Below are 16,870 nucleotides of genomic sequence, written 5' to 3'. Positions count from 1 at the left end.
CTTTTCTTTATCCTTCAGCTGCAAGCTTGTTGTAGATATCATGTTGTTACATGACGACCGCGACTTGTGACCCTACGATTGCATCCCCCCCGAGCCTCCTTGATCAGTGGTCATTGATCATTGAGAGCAAAGCCGCCCGCACACATGCCCTGCAGCGCTTACCTAGCTTAGTAAAACACGTTGTCGCATACTCTACACTGATACAGCGCTACCACCCAGAAAAGTCGCCGAAGCCTCCTGGCTTGCGCTTCTTCTTCTCTACCTCAAACTCGACTGGCGCAACCTTCGGCGTCTTGCTCTTCGCCTGCGCGATATACTTGCCCACCCCATCGTCCTCGAGCTTGCGCTTACGCGCCTCCTTCGCCTCCCTGCTCTCGCCCTTGGCGCCGAGGTCCGTCCCGAGCCACGTCGTGCGGTCCTTCTCGCGCTTCTCTCTTGCCGCTGCGCGCTTCGCCTGCGCCTCGGCGCTCTGGTCCGACCGCGCCAGCTTCGCCGCCAACTTGGCCTGGTACTCGGCAAACGGGTCCTGGAGGACCTGCACGCCCGTGATCTTGATCGTCTTGGTCGGCGTGTCGCCGCCCGGCCGGACCGGGATGCGCTCGAGGGCACCCAGCACGTCCAAGCCGCCCACGAGCTTGCCGAACACCGTGTGTTTGTTGTTCAGGTGCGGCGTCTCCCGGAACGTAATGAAGAACTGGGAGCCGTTCGTGTTCGGCCCGCTGTTCGCCATGGAGAGCACGCCGCGCGCGTCGTGCTTGAACGCGCCCTTCTCGCCAAACTCGTCCCGGAATGGTTCACCCCAGAACGACTTGCCGCCACGCCCAGTGCCCGTTGGATCTCCTCCTTGTATCTGGGGTTAGCTCGACTGGGGCCAGTAAACTCACCATAAACCCCGGGATGAGACGGTGGAAGACGACATCATCGTAGTAGCCCTGCTTGGCGAGCTGAACAAAGTTGTACACCGTTTTCGGTGCGCGGTCGCCGTACAGCTCAACATTGAGGCCGCCGAAGTTTGTCATGATCGTGGCGTACGCCCGTGACTTCAGTCGTTCCTTGTCCTTGGTCGGCTTCGACAGCTCTTCGAACATGACTGCGGTCAGGCCCAAACGATGCTGTGCGACTCACGCTCCTCCTCATTATACATCGCACGCTCGTTCTTGACCTCCGGCCCGAGTGTTGTGCTGGTAAGCGAAGCGGCCGCACGCCCAGTGGAAAAGTTGGTAGCGTTGTCTGGTGTGAGCTGAGACTTCGGCATAGGAGCTCACATGCAAGTTCCTCTTTCCTAGGTTTGGCGACGACGCCCTCCTTCGCTTCCTTCTCGGGCGCCGGCGACGGAGACGCGTTTTCAGACCTTGTCTGCTATCAGCTCGATTACTGCCGTGGCGCTCACCTTCTGAGCCAGCATCTTGAGCACCTTGCTCGCGCCACCAGCTGCGTCGACATTAATGCCCTTGAGCGGGTCCGCCATGTCCTCTTCTGCCTGTCAGCCGCGCCAAAATTGCATGGGTTCACCTGACACCTTCTTTTGGTTCTTGACGTAGTCAAAGTCTCGTGCGTCGCGCGCCTTCACGTTCGCGGGGTCCTGTATCGTGATGATGTCTTCGCGGGTGAAAGGCTCGTCGCTGACCAAGTCGCGCCACATCTTGGACTTGATAGCAAGAAGCTGGAGCGAGGCCATATCGAAGACGTTGCCCTGCTGTTAGCTGAGCACCACTCGAGCTAGCTAGGCCTACAGTGTTCTTGAGGAACACGATGTGCACGTGGTTCGAGAAGACCTTGAAAGTGATCGGGTCGTGGTAGTTACCCTCGGCGTTCTTGAAGAAGTTGAGCTTAAGCAGCTGTGAGGTCTCGAGGGGCTTGCCCGTCACCGGGTCTGGTCGGTCAGCTCTGTCCGCTTCGCAATCGCTCACTCGTCTTGAACTTGCGCACGTAGGGCACGATGTTCAACAGATCAAAGACATCGGCACGCCTCTCCTCGCCAGGCTTTTGCTCCTGAATCACAGCCACGGGGTTCTTAAACGGCTGCAGCGAGAGCGCACAGCAGTCACTGTGGTCAGTTCAGTTGCAAGTCAAGTACTCACAAGGGTAGACGCATGAGCTCCTGGCGACCCTTCTCTGCCGCCTTGCCGCCACTCGAGGCCGTATGCCCACCGGCAGCATGCTCGGCATACGTGACGTAGATCTTGTCCGAGTTGTTGCCCATGGTGTCTGTGGACGACGGTGACGGCGGTGGAGGCGGCGATGCGAGATCAAAACAGAGTCGCTCCTCCACTTTGTGACTGAGCCGCCGAGGTTTCCCACGGTGATCATGAAAGAACACGTGGGGCAGGTGACGCCGATTGCCCCTCCACCTTCCTCCACCGGATTGGCGTCTGCGCAGCGAGCATCTTGGCTGACGCGTTCTACAGCTCTGCAGCGTCTCCGCAGCCCGACGGCCAGCAAGCACATCTCTCTCTTCTGTTGTCTCATAAATCTCATCTCTTGCACATCGGCGACGCTCTCTTCATCCCCCCCACGCTCAACACTCACGATGGCAGGCGAGTTCAGCACGGAAGTGCTGGTCAACTACGCCATCCTCTATGGCTACTTCGCCATCATCCTCGCCTGCTTCGCTGCCGTCATCGCCTCCATCCTCGACCAGAGGCCTTCCAAGGAAAAGGTCCTCAGCGGCCGCCCGTTCCTCTTCATTCGTTGTGCTGTCGGCGGCCTTCTCTCAACATGGTACTGTGAGTCGGGTGACCGGGGGGCCATGTGCCAAGGCCGGTTTCCTCGTAGTGGCTCGTTCGAGGCAACCGCTGACAGCCAGTCATGATCCTTTTCATGAAGGTGAGTCACGCCGCGAAACTGGACGCGACGCAAAGGCGTTGTTCTACCTATCATACTGCGGAGGCGGTCAGGAAACGCGTCGATGCTGCCCAGGCCTGCGCAGCATAGGGCCTACGACAAGCCGCTGACGACAGTGGTCTTACACGAACTACATTTCCGTTCGCCCCGGCGCGACTGCGGGGGACTGGCTTGTCAACACCTCGCTCTTTGCACAGGCATGGCGAGCAGTCTGCGTCGGTGCCCCCAACTGGTGGTGGAGCAGCTGGATCTGCACCGCCGCCATCTTTTTCGCGGCCATCATTTGGTCTGAGAGTGAGCCAAACGCTGTCCGGCCCAGCTGATCGCAGCCTTCCGCCGCGGCATCAAGTACCCCGCGGTGTATATGATTCTCGGCCAGCTCGTCGCTATCTCGGTCGCGGTCGCGCTTTTCCTGACCGCCGTGTATCTTCATGAGCCTATTCCGGGCCGCAAGCCGAGGGCGCCGCTCATGCTCTGCTTCCTGCTCATCTCGGCGCAGGTAGGAATGTTCATCCTTCCCGAGCTCGCAGATCAGCCGGCCTTCGTCCACGTCCTCGGCTTCATCCACGGCGCGGTGGTGATCCCGCTGTTCTTCATTCCCAAGAACGGGCGAAACGAGTCGGGCTCCCTCCCCTTCGGCGGCCTCTACGTGCTCCTCACAGTCCTCGCGGCCATCATTCATACGTTGACTACCATCCGCGTGCTCGACATGCTCCCAGCCGCCAAGTGGCTGCCGCAGTATCTGTACAAGATCTTCCTCAGCCACCCGGCCCAGGGCTCCGTCTCATTCGATGTCGTGTGGGTCGCCATCATTCTTGTTTCCTGGTGGATCGCCAAGGGGTCAACTGTCAGCATCATCGCCAAGTTTGCTCTCCTGACAGCGGTCGGCGGCGTTGCCGCTGCTCGTCACTACGGAGTAAACTGGTACCTCCTCGGCAGCTTCGTGCCCATCTTCGCTCTGCTTCTTGTGGCAGGCGCAGCGTTCGGACTGTCAAATGTGCGATCGCGTAACGACGAGAAGCGCGCCGCAGTTCTGGATAAGCTGGGCATCAAGGAGCAGGGTGTGATCCCTGGCACCACCAAGGAGCCACCTTCGATTGCCAAGAAGCGTCTGATCGTTGGGTTTTGGCACCCGTACTGGTAAGCTGGGAGAGACGGAGTGGTATCTAACGGCAGCAATGCAGGAGGTGGTGGAGAGCGCGTGCTCTGGACCGCAATCGCATGGCTTCAGCGAGTCCACCCCCGAGTGATCGTCCTGGTGTACAGCGGCGACTTCCCTGCCGCGTCCAAGGAGCAGATCATCGCCAAAGTCAATGTACGTTCATAGGCGCTAGCCCAGCGAATCTCGCTGATCTGCAGGAGCGCTTCTCGATCAAGCTGTCCCCAGCGACGCTGGTATTCGTTCCCCTGCCTTCGCGGCACCTCATCTCCGACGACTACTGGCGCCGCTTCACGCTTCTTGGCCAGTCCGTGGGCAGTGTGATGCTGGCTTGGGAGGGGCTTTGCGGCCGCGATGGCCTCTGGGGAGATATTTTCATCGGTACGCTAGCGGTGCCATCTTAACTGACAGCAGACTCGATGGGGTACGCCTTCACGTTGCCTTTGGTGCGCCTCTTGGCGGGCCGGGACATCGCCATTGGCTCGTACACGCACTATCCCACGGTCAGCAGCGACATGGTTAAGCGTGTGCGTGAGCGTGTCGCGGGTGTCGAGAACGGCGGTGCCTCGAAGAGCGCGTCCCGGACCTGGGCAAAGCTTGTGTGAGTTGAGTTTGGCGCCAAATTCCGAATGTGACTTGGCATGCCCCCCACTGAACTGCGCCGATCGCTGACTGCATTAGTTACTACAGGATGTTCACGTCGCTGTACAGGGTTGCGCTACTGTTCTCGCAGCATATTATGACCAACTCGTCATGGACCCAGGCGCACATCCAGTCGCTTCTCAACGACGGCCGTCACTCGCTGCTGGCCAGCCTGTTGCTTATGGATGATGCCTCGCGAAACGCAGGTGACACGGCGCGTGTATGCGAGGTGGTTTACCCACCTTGCGACACGACGGAGCTTTCCAAGTTGGGGAACCTCGATTCGCGCAAGCGTGAGCTCGTTTCCTTGGCCCAGTTCAGGTGCGTTTCGGAGTTGAAGGTCGGATTGGAGCTTGCGCTAATGAATTTAGGCCAGAGAAGGACCAGGCTAAGCAGTTGCATGCGCTGAGCATACTGTTCGAGAAGCACCCCGAATACAAGACCGGTGCCGGTCGGGTTCATCTTACGCTTATGGGTGGATGCCGCGACGCCGCCGACGAGGCGCGTGTGGAGGACCTTGGGAAGCTGGCGAAGAAGCTCGGTATTCAGGTGAGGCGAGACTCAAGACTACGGTTGCGGGGCAACGCTAATGTGAAGGAACAGGTGACGTTCCTGGTGAACGCGCCTTACCCGGAGATCGTCGCCAAGCTAGGCTCGGCGTCGGTGGGACTGAACACGATGCAGGACGAGCACTTTGGCATCAACGTTGTGGAGTTTATGGTTAGTACCAGAGTCACGCGATAAGAAGAGGACGACTTCATTGAGAACGCCGCTGACGATGTAGGCCGCGGGACTCATTCCCGTGGTTCACGCGTCGGCTGGACCACTCCTCGACATTGTCGTGCCACATGACGGCATCAAGACAGGTACGTACTCTCAGTGCCAATTGTTGCACGCGCCGTTGGAGCCAGTTGAAGTTCCATGTCACGCTCCGGGACTGGCTCCAGGCACACTTGGACAGTCGCCGCTGAACGTCAACGTCGGTGCGGTACTGACAGCAGGCTTCCATGCGACGGACGCCGAATCGTTCGCCGATGCCATTCACGAGGCGCTGTCGCTGCCTCAACAGCATGAGATGGCGATGCGGCGGGCAGCGCGTGCTCTGGCTCGTGACAAGTTCTCGGAGGCTGCATTTGAGCGGGCCTTCTCCCGTGGATGGGGACGCCTTGTGCGGGCTGCTGCGGGAAGCGGCGCCGAGACTGGCAATGACCAAGTGGAGGGTGAGGTGGGGGGCCTGCTGCAGGTTCCAGGCAAGCAGTAGAGATGACGAGGACGAGGAGGAGGAGGAGGACGAGGAGGAGGAGGAGGAGTCGGTAGTAGAGGTGATTATAGATGAGGTAGACTTTGATAGAGTAATGTTAAATTGTCAGGGCGGGATCCCGCTGGAGCTGCGGGAGGGCGGCAAGATGAGAGTGGTAAACTGGAACCGAGTCCCGCACCCCTGTCATTGCTCATCGTGGCTTGCAAGCTGCCCTGGTACTGACTGGCATGTGAGAGAGGGTGTGAGTGTCGTGAGTGTCGTGAGTATCGTTTGAGTGTCGTTGAGTGTCGTTGAGAGTCGTTGAGAGTGCAGTGGATGAATTGATTGAGATGAGCAGGGAGGGGGACTGACTGAATTGTTTCGACCAGCGACGGATTATTAACAGGAGCTGTTTCACCCCCTCCACCCCTTCCCTCGTCATCCTCATCATCGTCCTCATTCCCTCTCCATCGCCGCATTGCCGTCGCCGCCGCCCCGCATCTCAATCCTTAGCGGGTCATCGGGACGACGACTGCAACACAAAGCAGAGGTACGCACCCGCCCAACATTTCTTGGCCCCACTCTGGCATGACCTGTGCCAACCATGCCCGCGGTCACGAGGCACCACGCATATCCTCTGTCATGAGCGATGAGAGAGAGGAGGGTACGACTCCATCGTCTCGCCTCGATCCGGTGGCCAAGCTCTGCGGCTCGCTCAAGCGCACCTCCTAAACCTCACAAGCCAAGACAAGATCCGCACATCACCTCCCTTAATGCCAATGAAGTGGCGGCGCGGCGATCAGCACGCAGCACTCAGAACGCATAATCCGCATCACCTGTCCCGCCTGCCCACCCTGGCATCCCCGGCATCCCCGGCCTCCTCTTACACGTATGGAGCCGCATGCATGGAGACACGCACGCACGCACGCACGCACGCACGCCGCATGCCTCCAACATTCCATCAAAGCTGGGACTGGTACCAGGCCCGAGGCACACTTGACGGCAACCAGGGCGGCGGGAAACTCTGGGTTCATCGTCCTCCCTTGCTTCCCCCTCTCACCCGGTGTCGTCTCGTCGCAACGTCAACCCCCACGAACAACGCACATCGCACACCATATGTGTCCATGCAACTCTCGTCTCTCGTCTCTTCTTTGTCGCTCGCTCTTGCACTCTTCGCGCTACACACCACGCCTGGCGCGTGTCAATCTGATCACTAGTCTCCTCTTCAGCGAGACTCCGACACACCTCCGCACACCGCAATTCCATTTCGTCGGTCTCGTCTCGACGCTTCCGCAAGACTCAAGCCACCGATCCGATCTGTGAGTCACGGAAACACCATGCGCTATTCTGGATTGTGGCGTGGGCAATGAGGTGGTGGCGGCAGCGTGCAGTGGCAGATCTCATGACCTCGTGGCGTCTCTGCGGGCTCGGGCTGGTAGAAGCGAGCGGCATCCTCCACGAAGTGTGCGGAAGCAACAGCGATCACACGAGCCGGGACTCCAGAGTCTGTCATCATGCATCCGACATCCCAGCAGCTGGCAGCTGGCAGCTCGAAACTACGTGCATAGCAGCTCGCTTGCTTCCCGTACGCCCAGACCCGGGCGGCGCTTAGACTGCATATGTCTCCCCGTCTCCGGCTCCGCCACGGCGTCATACTGATCGACAGCCCTGCTATCCCTGGCCCCGTCTTGTCTATTTTTCCCTACTCGCCCCTCCTCGATCCGCTCGTGGCAGCTCGTGTCCGCCGCCACAAAATAACAACATCTCGCGTCAGCTTGCACGCGTCAGGTAGCCAAGCCATCCAGCCAAGCCTCCTCTGCACAACTCGCACCAGCATTCTGCACGCCCCTCCGCCCCTCTCCCCTCGGCCACCTCCGCCCCCCCTCTGCTGCTGCACGGCTCAGCTCGCCCCGAATCCTCCCCTGGACAGCTCTCCTTCGCGGCTCGCGGCTCGCTCCCGAGGCCCGACCCCCCGACCCTCCTGTGCCCCGACCCAACCGGTCAACATCTGGAGAACTCGACGCCGGCGTCCCATCCTCACAACCTCAAAAGGATCAGTTGATCTGTTCTCATCGTTCTATCCATAATCGTTCTCTTTTCGTCGGCCGTCCACTCTCTGCGGTCTCTTTTCCTCTCTTCTCCTCTCTTCGTCCTCGTCCTCGTCTCTATCGTCCCGTCCTCTTTTCTCTCATCCACCCCTCCTCCTCCCTCCCGCCCTCTCCTCGTTTTCCCTCCTCCTCCCTCAACCTCCACGCCGATCGACCCAAATGGACGTCTCCGTCGCCGAGTCCCTCCTCACGATGCCCCGCGCTCACGTCGTGGGGAAACTTAGCGTCCAGTTCCTCGACTCTGTAAGTCTATCCCCGCCCTCCCACTCCCTCTCCCAGCTCACACCAGCTCCCCTTCCCGCTCATCATCGTGCTCTTCTTCGCGTGCCTCATCTTTCTCTTTCGCTGGCCGTGAGTTGATCTGTGACGTACCCAGCACACACCTAACGCCAGCCCCTCCGTCCGCCCTCTCCTCCCGACGAACAGCAAGGCGCGTCTCGTGCCCCTCCCAAGCCCGCGCGGCGACTTTGTCTATCTCGACAAGCCGAGCCGGCGCCTTATCGTCTCGCCTACCCCCCTCATTCCGCCCCTGCCCCCCAAGGAGAAGAAGGCGCGCCCAAACCAGCTCAAGCGCCTCTTGCAGATCTACCGCCCACTCCCCTTCGTGCCCGAGCTGCCAGACGAAGCGCTCTGGGGACCATCTTCACCTGTCTAGACCACATACACGCACGCACACCCGCAAACGCACACGCAGTCCACCATTCGGTTGTAGAAACCCGCCCGCGGCCGGCGGTACAGCAAGCACCAGCATTTCACGCACAAGCCACACGTTTTCAGCACGGACCATACGCCCAAGGGCACTGTAGGACACTAGGACGTCACCATGTATATACTATCTACTGCCGGGCGCGGCGGAATGGGGGCGCTGGCGTGGGGCGTGGCATGGTAACAGCGACGGCGGGAGCGATGGCGATGGCGAGGGCGAGGGCGAGGGCGATGAAGCGTGGGAGACTTGTCGGAGTTGACGATAGGCGTTGCAGGAATGCGTGGCTGAGGATACGGTGGGAATGAGCGACACGACGCGGATTGCGTATCGCGTCGATCTGCATTCATCAAGTTGACACCACAACCCGTCGTGTCAGTCACATATCGCCGGACGCTCGGACGCAGGCGCAGGGATCCGGCGGCCGGGCGAGAAGCGAGTTAGTCGCCGGCGCGCGCGGGCTATTCGCGCGCTGCTCGCCTCCGTCTGTACTCTAGGGTCAGAGGATGCGCGCCTCGGCCTCGTCGACGCGCCGCTCGAGCGCGTCCAACAACGCGTCTTCGCGCAGCCTCCCGGCGTCGCTGCGCTTTCCGAGGCCGGCGAGCGCGCCCTCCAGCCCCTCCATGTCGCGGGCGTCCGTGCGGTCGTACTCGAACGGCTCGTCCTCGCCGTGCTCGGCTTCGTGCGCGATCCGCTCCGCGTCGGGCGGCAGCACGTCGTCGCGCCTTACCGCCGCAAGGTCGGATACGAGGGCGCGCAGCGCGTCGAGCTCGGCTTCTGAGAGCGGAGAGGAGGGGGAGGGGGAGGGGGAGAGGGCGATGGCGAGGAGCGCGTTCGCGCGCCCGCGCAGCTGCCCGATCCGGCGGGCGGGGGGCACGCTCGCGGCGAAGCCCTCGTCGAAGCCTGCTTGGAGGGTCGAGAGCTTGCCTTCGCCAATACCTTCGCGGTATCCGGCCTGAGTTTCAGCACGTAGTGTTCGTCGGAGGACGCAACCTCGGTGCATCCAGTGCAAGGACCGCTACTCTACTCACATCCGTGTAGCGCTGCTGCAGGCGCGCATACTCTGTGTCCACGAGGGGGTCGGCTGCGCCGCCCTGCTGTGGCGCCGCGGCAAAGTCGTCGTCCCAGTCCGTGTCCATTTTAGTTGAGCGATTTGTAAGATTCAACTTTGATGTGGAGGTCGACTGAGTGGCAATTCGTCTCCGCGACGCCTGACAGAGCGCAGTTCCGAGCACTCCTTCGCATGCTACGCTCTGTGCATAGCATGATTGTTTCGACATACGAGCCTACGTAGCACCGAGTCTGCATCTCCCTCTCCCTCTCTGTGTCCTCCCTCGTCTGCTCCACGCCCCTCAGTCATCACCACACCCACCTCTCAACTCCCGGTGGCAAATCACGTGACGCCGCGAAAAAGTTGTCGTCAACACCATCCGATCTTGACACCTCCACATCCACCATGCCCAAGGCGACCTCGCAGACATTTACGCGGACACACGGGCTCTCGGCGGCGAGCAAGCGGCCGGAAAGCAAGAAGGGGGAGGGGAGCGCGGCGGCCGCGGGCGCCGGCGGCGCGCGCAACCATCTCTTCAACACCGACCGGTTCGGGCAGCATATCTTGACCAACCCGCTGGTTGCGCAGGGGTGAGTGAGCGCGCGCGAGCGCGTGCAGCGAGCACACGCGCAATGGCGGCTGGTGGCTGGCGGCTGGTGGCTGGCGGCTGGTAGCGCTCGCTGCTGCGTCGAGAAGTACAGCTGACCCCAGCATCGTAGACAAAGCCGAGCTCAAGCCCACAGACGTCGTGCTCGAAGTCGGCCCCGGAACAGGCAACCTCACCGTGCGCATCTTGCCGGCGTGCAAGCGCGTGATTGCGAGCGAAATGGACCCGCGCATGGCGGCCGAAGTGCAGAAGCGTGTATTGGGGACGTGAGTGCCGCGGCGGTGCGCGTCGGTCCGCTGACGCCAGCCCACAACAGAAGAAGCTCGAGATCATCTTGGGCGACTTCATCAAGGCCGACCTGCCGTACTTTGACGTGTGCATCTCCAACACGCCGTATCAGGTGTGTCTCCGTCTTTCCTCTCCCCTTTGCCTCCTCCCATCTCCCGCCTCGTCCTAACGCCAGATCTCCTCCCCGCTCGTCTTCAAGCTCCTCTCGCAGCGCCCCGTGATCCGCTGCGCGGTCCTCATGTTCCAGCGCGAGTTCGCGCTGCGCCTGTGCGCCGCCCCCGGCTCCAAGATGTGGTGCCGCCTCGCGGCCAACGTGCAGATGTACGCGCGCGTCGAGCACGTCATGAAGGTCGGCAAGGGCAACTTCCGGCCGCCGCCGCAGGTCGAGTCGAGCGTCGTGCGCATCCGCCCACTCGACCCGCCGCCGGCCGTGCGCTTCGAGGAGTTTGACGGGCTCAACCGCATCGTCTTTGCGCGCATGCACAAGACGGCGCGCGCGTGTTTCCGCGCAAAGGGCGTCAAGGAGCTCGTGGAGAAGAACTACCGCACGTGGTGCGCGATGAATGAGCGCGTGGGTAGAGTACACGGATCGAGCTGACTGTAGATGGTCGAGGACGACTTTGATCCGTGGGCGCTCATCGAGGATGTGCTTTCCACCACCCTTGTGCCGGCCAAGACGCTCGACGAAGACGAAGTGCGCCCCGCGTACGGCGATATGCGCGCAGCACAGTTGTCCGGCAACGACCTCCTCGAACTCCTCGCCGCCTTCAACTCCCGCGGCGTCCACTTTGCCTAATGTTGTATAGTATCGCGTATCGCGTCCACACCGCCGTCGACATGTACACTTTTTCTGCATATCACACATGCCCGCGTGCAAGAGACTACGTTGCTGGATGCTATGCGCCACGTCGGATGCTCGGCTGGCCACGCGGCGAGCCGCAGAACGAATTGAGAAACGGTGCTGATGCAATAATGTATGGGTAACTGGGGGATGGGTTGGCGGGCTGCTGGTGTGAGCTTGTATCAATCGCCACTCGCACTCACCCTACTTGTCGCCCGCCTCGCTCTCGTTCTCCGCCACGCTCGTCGCGGGCGTCATGCTCATCTTGCCCTCGTCGCTGGCAAGCACGCTTGCGCTCGAGCTGACCGCCGCGCTCCCCCCGCGGCGCAGCAGCGCGTCCTCGACATCAAACTTTGGCACCGGCGATGTCGGGATCTGCACGTCCTCGATGCCGAGCGCACTTCCGTCCCCGTCGTCGGTGAAGTTTACGTTTGGCGGGATGCCATGCGAGACCTCGGTCTCGCCGCTCTTCTTGCCGGGGCTTAGCGAGCCCGCGTGGGCAGGCTTGGCGTCTGGCAGCACCCAGCGGCGCCACTCACCGCCGCCGAGGCGCACGCGCTCCCCCTCGAGCTCGAGCAGGCTGCTGAAGGCCATGACTTCGCGCACCGTCGCGACGTCGGCCGTCAGCGTCTTGATTCGGTTGAAGCTCGCGATCATCGCGATGTCGATCCAGCCCTCGGCGTCCATCTGCTGCCGCAGGAAGAAGTCCATGACCAAGTTCTGCATCGAAAAGTAGTACTCGACCTGGCGTCAGCTTGCAAGCAGCGCACAACGCTTACCTGTCCGAGTACCCAGTAGCGCAGCGGGTCAATGTTCGGCACCGCCGTGACGGGGAGCGGCGGCGGGGGCATCCCTCGCTGGTACATGGCGTACTGGGCTTGAGCTTGTGCCGAGGTCGCATCAAAGCCCGGCACGGCCACCATGTTGGCCATGTTGGCCATAGTCGCCGCCGGCACGGGGTAGTACCCGTACCCAATGCCGTACCCGGTGCCATACAAACTTGCGTTCGTGCCGACCGGCGACAGCTCGTACATTCGGTTCATCGGCGTGTTGGACGCCGAGCGGTACGCACCGCGCCCACGACCGGCATACCCGCCCCGTCCGTCGCGGTCGCGCCCGCGCCGAGGTACAGCGGGGCCAAAGTGATGCGGGAGAGGAGTGGCACCAGTCTCAGGCGACAGCGGCGTGGACCCCGAGGGCGGCGAGACCCGCTTGCCTTGCACCCCCTGGTTGCTCCCATGCCGAGAAAGGGGAGCACTTGCCGAACCGTTGGCTCCAGGATGCAAATCGCCGTTCGGAGCATCGCCTGCCTCACTGACAGCACTCCCAGGCGCCAGTCGGCCATTAGAGTTGGCGATCGTGTGTGGCGGCAGCGACGAGCTGCCGTGCGAGCCCGACCGCTGAGCGCGCGGTGGTTTCTGCGCCGCGAGCTTCTCCTGTGCCCTCTGTTTGCTGACGCTCTTCTTCACAGGCTCGTCGCCGCCCTCGCGCAGCCTCTGCTTCAGCTTGGTTTGCCGCCGGCTCGTCTCGGCAGCCACCTTGTCCGCAGCTTCCTGCAGCTCCGACGCAGACATTTTGGTCCATTTTTGCTTCTTTCCGGCTTGGGATGAGGGTCCGTCGTCGATCGTCGACTCGCTTGCCTGCTTCGAGTGCTTGCCCTTCTTGTCCTCAGATTTGCCCTTCTTGTCCTCAGGCTTGCCGTGCTTGTCCTCAGACTTGGACTCGGCAGCCTGAGAAACTTCGGGCCACGCAGTCGCAGTGCCGTTGTGTGCTTCAGCGCCCTTCTTCTTCGGCTTCTTCCCCGTAGGCTTGGGTTCCTTGCTCTCGGCGGGTTGCGAGGCCGCTGTTGACGCCTCAGCGACGGCAGCGGGCTGCGTAGGGGCAGCAGCCTTGCTGGCAGCGGCCTGCGCCGGTGTTGGCTCCTTTGAGCCGGACGCTGCTGGGGCTGGCTGCTGCTTCTTTCTCAAATCCCATGCGTTGACCGAAGGCGGTGGCGCAGCCTTGGCCTGTGGGGCTGGTGCGGGAGGTGGGACGGGCTTGGAGGCTGGTTCCTTGCGGCGCCAGTTGTCCTCCTCGTCTGCCTTGGTAAGGGCCTTGTCCTTGTCGACGGAAGGTCTATGAGAATGGGATTGCCCACTCGCGCCACTCCCGTTGACGAGGGGCTCCACTGGCTTATCATCGACGACAGGCGTGGTCTCGACCGCCGTACTTGGGGGCGCGGCTAAGCTCGCAGGGCCCGTTGCGGCCCATGCAGACTTGGTCGGTGTGGGGGCGGCCGAGGCGCGGGGCGTCGCGGCCTTGGACGACGAGGCTGTGGAAGCGGGCTCCTTTTTGCTACTAGACTCCTTGTCGTTCTCGGCAGCCGGGGTTGACGGCTTGTCCTCGGCGCGCTCGCGCCAGTTGCGCGAGTTGGACCGCCCCTTGTCTTCCTGCTTCTCTGTGCGCTCCGAGTTACGCTCACCACGCTCGGTGCGCTTCTTTTGCCGGGGAGCCGATACAGTCTCCCACGAGCCATCGTCCTCGTCATGGTGGTCGGCTGCGCGACTTGGTGCGGGCGACGACAATGAGCTCGACGCGCCCGAGTTGGACCCGCTCTTGCCATTACTTTGCTCACGCTTGATGCGATCGGCGTACGAGCCGAGGGCGTGGAACACGCTTGTAGATTTGGACTGTGGCATGGCGCCTGGTGTTAAAGGAGGGAAAAGAGCTGCCGATTGGGAATCAAGGCCAGACGTTGTGGTGGTGGTGGTGATGATGATGAGCAGCGGAAAAGTTGCCATTGAATCCAAAGGATATGATGAAAGCGTGTCAGCACGGGGCGTTGGTGTTTTTGGAGAGCAGCAGTCTTTGAACGCAGAGCTTGGGAGTTGGGAACGTGCTGGACAAGTTGCAGACTTGATGGCGCCGCAGCGCCGAGGTCACAGCAAAGCAAAGGAGGGGAGGTGGCGGTGGCAGTGGAAAGGTGGGGTAAAGAAAGAAACTCGGAAGCACACACGGAAGACCGAGTGCCGGGCCGTGTAGCGCAAGCGCAAGGGCTTGTCTGCGAGCGGACACGATGCCTCAGGCTGTGACCTGGGGATGGGTGGGCACAAGGAAAAGAAAAGCAAAGAGGAGACGGCGGAGACGCCCAGTTGCGACGTACTTGTGGCCTGGGCCTGAAGCTGGACGGAGGGCGAAAGTGTGGTGAGTGCGGTGCTGCGAGAGACGCGCTTGGTGCACGGGATAGACGACGGATGCCGTGGCGATGCCGGCTGCGTTGTCAGACGACTGCGGGTCTCGGGAGAGAGTATGTAGTGGCGAGGATTGTGGCTGGGAGCGAAGAAGAGATATACCCACGCGTGGAGCAGAGGATGTTGCCACCGCGAGGAGTGGAGGCTCGATGAATTGCCCCGCCCGCAGAGTTCGCGGGAGGGTGTAGTGGTTCGGGGTGGAGCGGCGGTGCTGGCGCGTCGTTCAGTTGAGGCTGACGGGGCGGAACGGTGAGGTGGCGGCTGTGGAGGCTGGGTGAGTCGCGCGAGTCGCGGATCCGGGTCGTATGAGCAATCACCGGGTGGATGTGGCCGAAAGTCGTGCGCTGCGCTGTGGGGCGAGGCGATGCGGGATGAGCGGGAGAGGCTAGATTAGAGAGGGGGGAGTGGTGAAGGGGAGTGGGAGCAATGGAGAGAGAGAAGAGGAGGATGGGGATGAAGAGAGGATGGATGAAGACGAAGCGATACGAAGATGACTGTCGTCGACTCTTGCTCTTCCTGCGCGTCCCACCACTTCCTTCCTTGCCCCGTTTGGGCACGGTATAGGGTGGGATCAAATAGTGTATTTCTCCACAAGCCGGGATTACAAAAGACGATTTATTACTCCATTTGAACGGAATCTAATGACCCCTCCTCCACCTTACCTCCACCTCCGGACATGACCAGAATTTTGGAATGGCGCGTATCAACACCGCTTCAATCCCTCTCTCCGCACACTCTCCCGCGCAATGGTCCGCAAACTCAAGCATCATGAGCAGAAGCTGCTTAAAAAGGTCGACTTTCTCGACGTGCGTATCCCTCCTCCCCTTCTGTGCGTGCATCCCTCTAACCCCAGTGGAAGCAGGATGCCTCCCACCGTGAGATCAAGGTCATGCACAAGTACCACATCCAAGACCGCGACGACTACCACAAGTACAACAAGCTGTGCGGGTCGCTGCGCTCTTTGATCCACAAGATCTCGTTGCTGCCCGCCATCGACCCCTTCCGCGCGCAGAAGGAGGGCGAGATGCTCGACAAGCTCTACGACATGGGCATCCTCGATGTCGGCAGCAAGCCGAGCGACATTGAGAACCGCGTTACTGTTAGCAGCGTTGCGCGCCGCCGCCTCGCCGTCGTTATCACCCGCCTCAAGCTTGCAGAGAGCGTCAGCGACGCCGTTAGGACCATCGAGCAAGGGCATATCCGTGTCGGCCCAACCCCAATCACTGACCCCGCCATGCTCATCACTCGTCGTATGGAGGACCACATTACCTGGGTCGACACGAGTGCTCGCAAGCGCACCATTATGAAGTACAACGACGAGCTCGACGACTTTGACCTCCTCTAGGCTTTTAGGTAGTACTAGGCCTAGGACTAGGAGGACGTTAGACGACGACGACAACACTGTTCGCACGCGCGCGCGCGCAAGTTCTGGGCATTCCGGTCAACCCCTTCTGTATCATTATTTTGTATCCAATGCACCATGGTCACCGACTTCTGGCTCCCTGCGACCAAGTACTCATGCAACGTGACCTCTGCAGCTACAGGCTACCTGACATCTCACCGCGTCGACGGTATCTCTCCTCGGACGACTCGCGTTCCCTGCCTCCTGACAAGCCATGCAGCCTTCACTCCCAACATCTCAGTCGAGCTTGCTCTAGTCCCTCTTCAGTTCGGGCACGGTACCATGCTTCCCTTGCTGTTGATCGCCGTAGTGGGCTCCTTGCAGCCTATTCAGTCTAGGTCTGACGGCGGGACAACCGTGAGACTGCGACCGTTGAGTGAGATGTGCACGATCGTTTCCGCACATTGGGGGCCGAGAGGAAGCATGAGGCGCTTTGGCTTCCTGTCCCCTTTCATATAGTCGGTAGCGCTAGAGGGCGGAGGGGAGTGGAAGAGAAAGAGAGAGAGAGAAAGAGAGTGAGATAAAGAGAGAGAAAGAGAGAGAAAGAGAGAGAAAGACGACGGAGAGCTGGAGAGATGGAGAGCAAGGGAGATGAGAACAAAGTGTGACAACAGCGGGTGGATTCTACCTGACGACACCTGTGAGAGGGCTGAGGGGCAGACGGAGGGGGATGAGACGAGGATGGCGAGGAGGGTGATGAGGGCGACGAGGATGTGAGGGATGTCAGATTGCAAGGTGATATGGGAGAGTGAACG

At 61.1% G+C, this 16,870-nt stretch overlaps 8 protein-coding genes across 8 annotated transcripts; 5 read left to right on the top strand and 3 right to left on the bottom strand.

Annotated features, from left to right (window-relative positions):
• Positions 1-208: 208 nt before the first annotated feature.
• COLE_07890 (uncharacterized protein) lies at positions 209-2,203 on the bottom strand (the record flags this gene model as incomplete). The annotated part of the gene is made up of 9 exons (XM_018423178.2): positions 209-850; positions 885-1,090; positions 1,126-1,230; positions 1,266-1,356; positions 1,391-1,476; positions 1,513-1,693; positions 1,734-1,873; positions 1,911-2,047; positions 2,082-2,203. The coding sequence occupies 9 exons, from the start codon at positions 2,201-2,203 to the stop codon at positions 209-211; spliced, it is 1,710 nt and encodes a 569-aa protein (XP_018278864.1).
• Positions 2,204-2,530: 327 nt separating this feature from the next.
• Positions 2,531-5,906, top strand: COLE_07889 (uncharacterized protein; the record flags this gene model as incomplete). The annotated part of the gene is made up of 12 exons (XM_018423177.2): positions 2,531-2,726; positions 2,807-2,826; positions 2,961-3,138; positions 3,174-3,984; positions 4,021-4,159; positions 4,204-4,384; positions 4,418-4,604; positions 4,685-4,966; positions 5,017-5,194; positions 5,243-5,365; positions 5,430-5,511; positions 5,647-5,906. The coding sequence occupies 12 exons, from the start codon at positions 2,531-2,533 to the stop codon at positions 5,904-5,906; spliced, it is 2,637 nt and encodes an 878-aa protein (XP_018278863.1).
• Positions 5,907-6,776: 870 nt separating this feature from the next.
• On the top strand, positions 6,777-7,972 carry COLE_07888 (uncharacterized protein; the record flags this gene model as incomplete). The annotated part of the gene is made up of 2 exons (XM_018427528.2): positions 6,777-7,204; positions 7,552-7,972. 2 exons carry the CDS (start codon positions 6,777-6,779, stop codon positions 7,970-7,972), a joined length of 849 nt encoding a protein of 282 aa, XP_018278862.1.
• A 180-nt stretch (positions 7,973-8,152) lies between these two features.
• On the top strand, positions 8,153-8,648 carry COLE_07887 (uncharacterized protein; the record flags this gene model as incomplete). The annotated part of the gene is made up of 3 exons (XM_018425380.1): positions 8,153-8,236; positions 8,283-8,344; positions 8,387-8,648. The coding sequence occupies 3 exons, from the start codon at positions 8,153-8,155 to the stop codon at positions 8,646-8,648; spliced, it is 408 nt and encodes a 135-aa protein (XP_018278861.1).
• Positions 8,649-9,195: 547 nt separating this feature from the next.
• On the bottom strand, positions 9,196-9,835 carry COLE_07886 (uncharacterized protein; the record flags this gene model as incomplete). The annotated part of the gene is made up of 2 exons (XM_018425379.1): positions 9,196-9,651; positions 9,728-9,835. 2 exons carry the CDS (start codon positions 9,833-9,835, stop codon positions 9,196-9,198), a joined length of 564 nt encoding a protein of 187 aa, XP_018278860.1.
• Positions 9,836-10,152: 317 nt separating this feature from the next.
• On the top strand, positions 10,153-11,438 carry COLE_07885 (uncharacterized protein; the record flags this gene model as incomplete). Its single annotated transcript, XM_018423176.2, has 5 exons — positions 10,153-10,337; positions 10,459-10,620; positions 10,661-10,754; positions 10,818-11,213; positions 11,247-11,438. The coding sequence occupies 5 exons, from the start codon at positions 10,153-10,155 to the stop codon at positions 11,436-11,438; spliced, it is 1,029 nt and encodes a 342-aa protein (XP_018278859.1).
• A 249-nt stretch (positions 11,439-11,687) lies between these two features.
• COLE_07884 (uncharacterized protein) lies at positions 11,688-13,457 on the bottom strand (the record flags this gene model as incomplete). Its single annotated transcript, XM_065626585.1, has 3 exons — positions 11,688-12,227; positions 12,263-13,326; positions 13,394-13,457. 3 exons carry the CDS (start codon positions 13,455-13,457, stop codon positions 11,688-11,690), a joined length of 1,668 nt encoding a protein of 555 aa, XP_065482148.1.
• Positions 13,458-15,459: 2,002 nt separating this feature from the next.
• COLE_07883 (uncharacterized protein) lies at positions 15,460-16,058 on the top strand (the record flags this gene model as incomplete). The annotated part of the gene is made up of 2 exons (XM_018420834.2): positions 15,460-15,519; positions 15,567-16,058. 2 exons carry the CDS (start codon positions 15,460-15,462, stop codon positions 16,056-16,058), a joined length of 552 nt encoding a protein of 183 aa, XP_018278857.1.
• Positions 16,059-16,870: the final 812 nt, after the last annotated feature.

The sequence above is a fragment of the Cutaneotrichosporon oleaginosum genome (assembly GCF_008065305.1).
Source record: "Cutaneotrichosporon oleaginosum strain ATCC 20508 chromosome Unknown ATCC20508_contig08, whole genome shotgun sequence".
Lineage (NCBI taxonomy): Eukaryota > Fungi > Basidiomycota > Tremellomycetes > Trichosporonales > Trichosporonaceae > Cutaneotrichosporon > Cutaneotrichosporon oleaginosum.
Note: the sequence above shows the minus strand (reverse complement) of the source record. Positions and strands in the feature narration are given on the sequence as shown.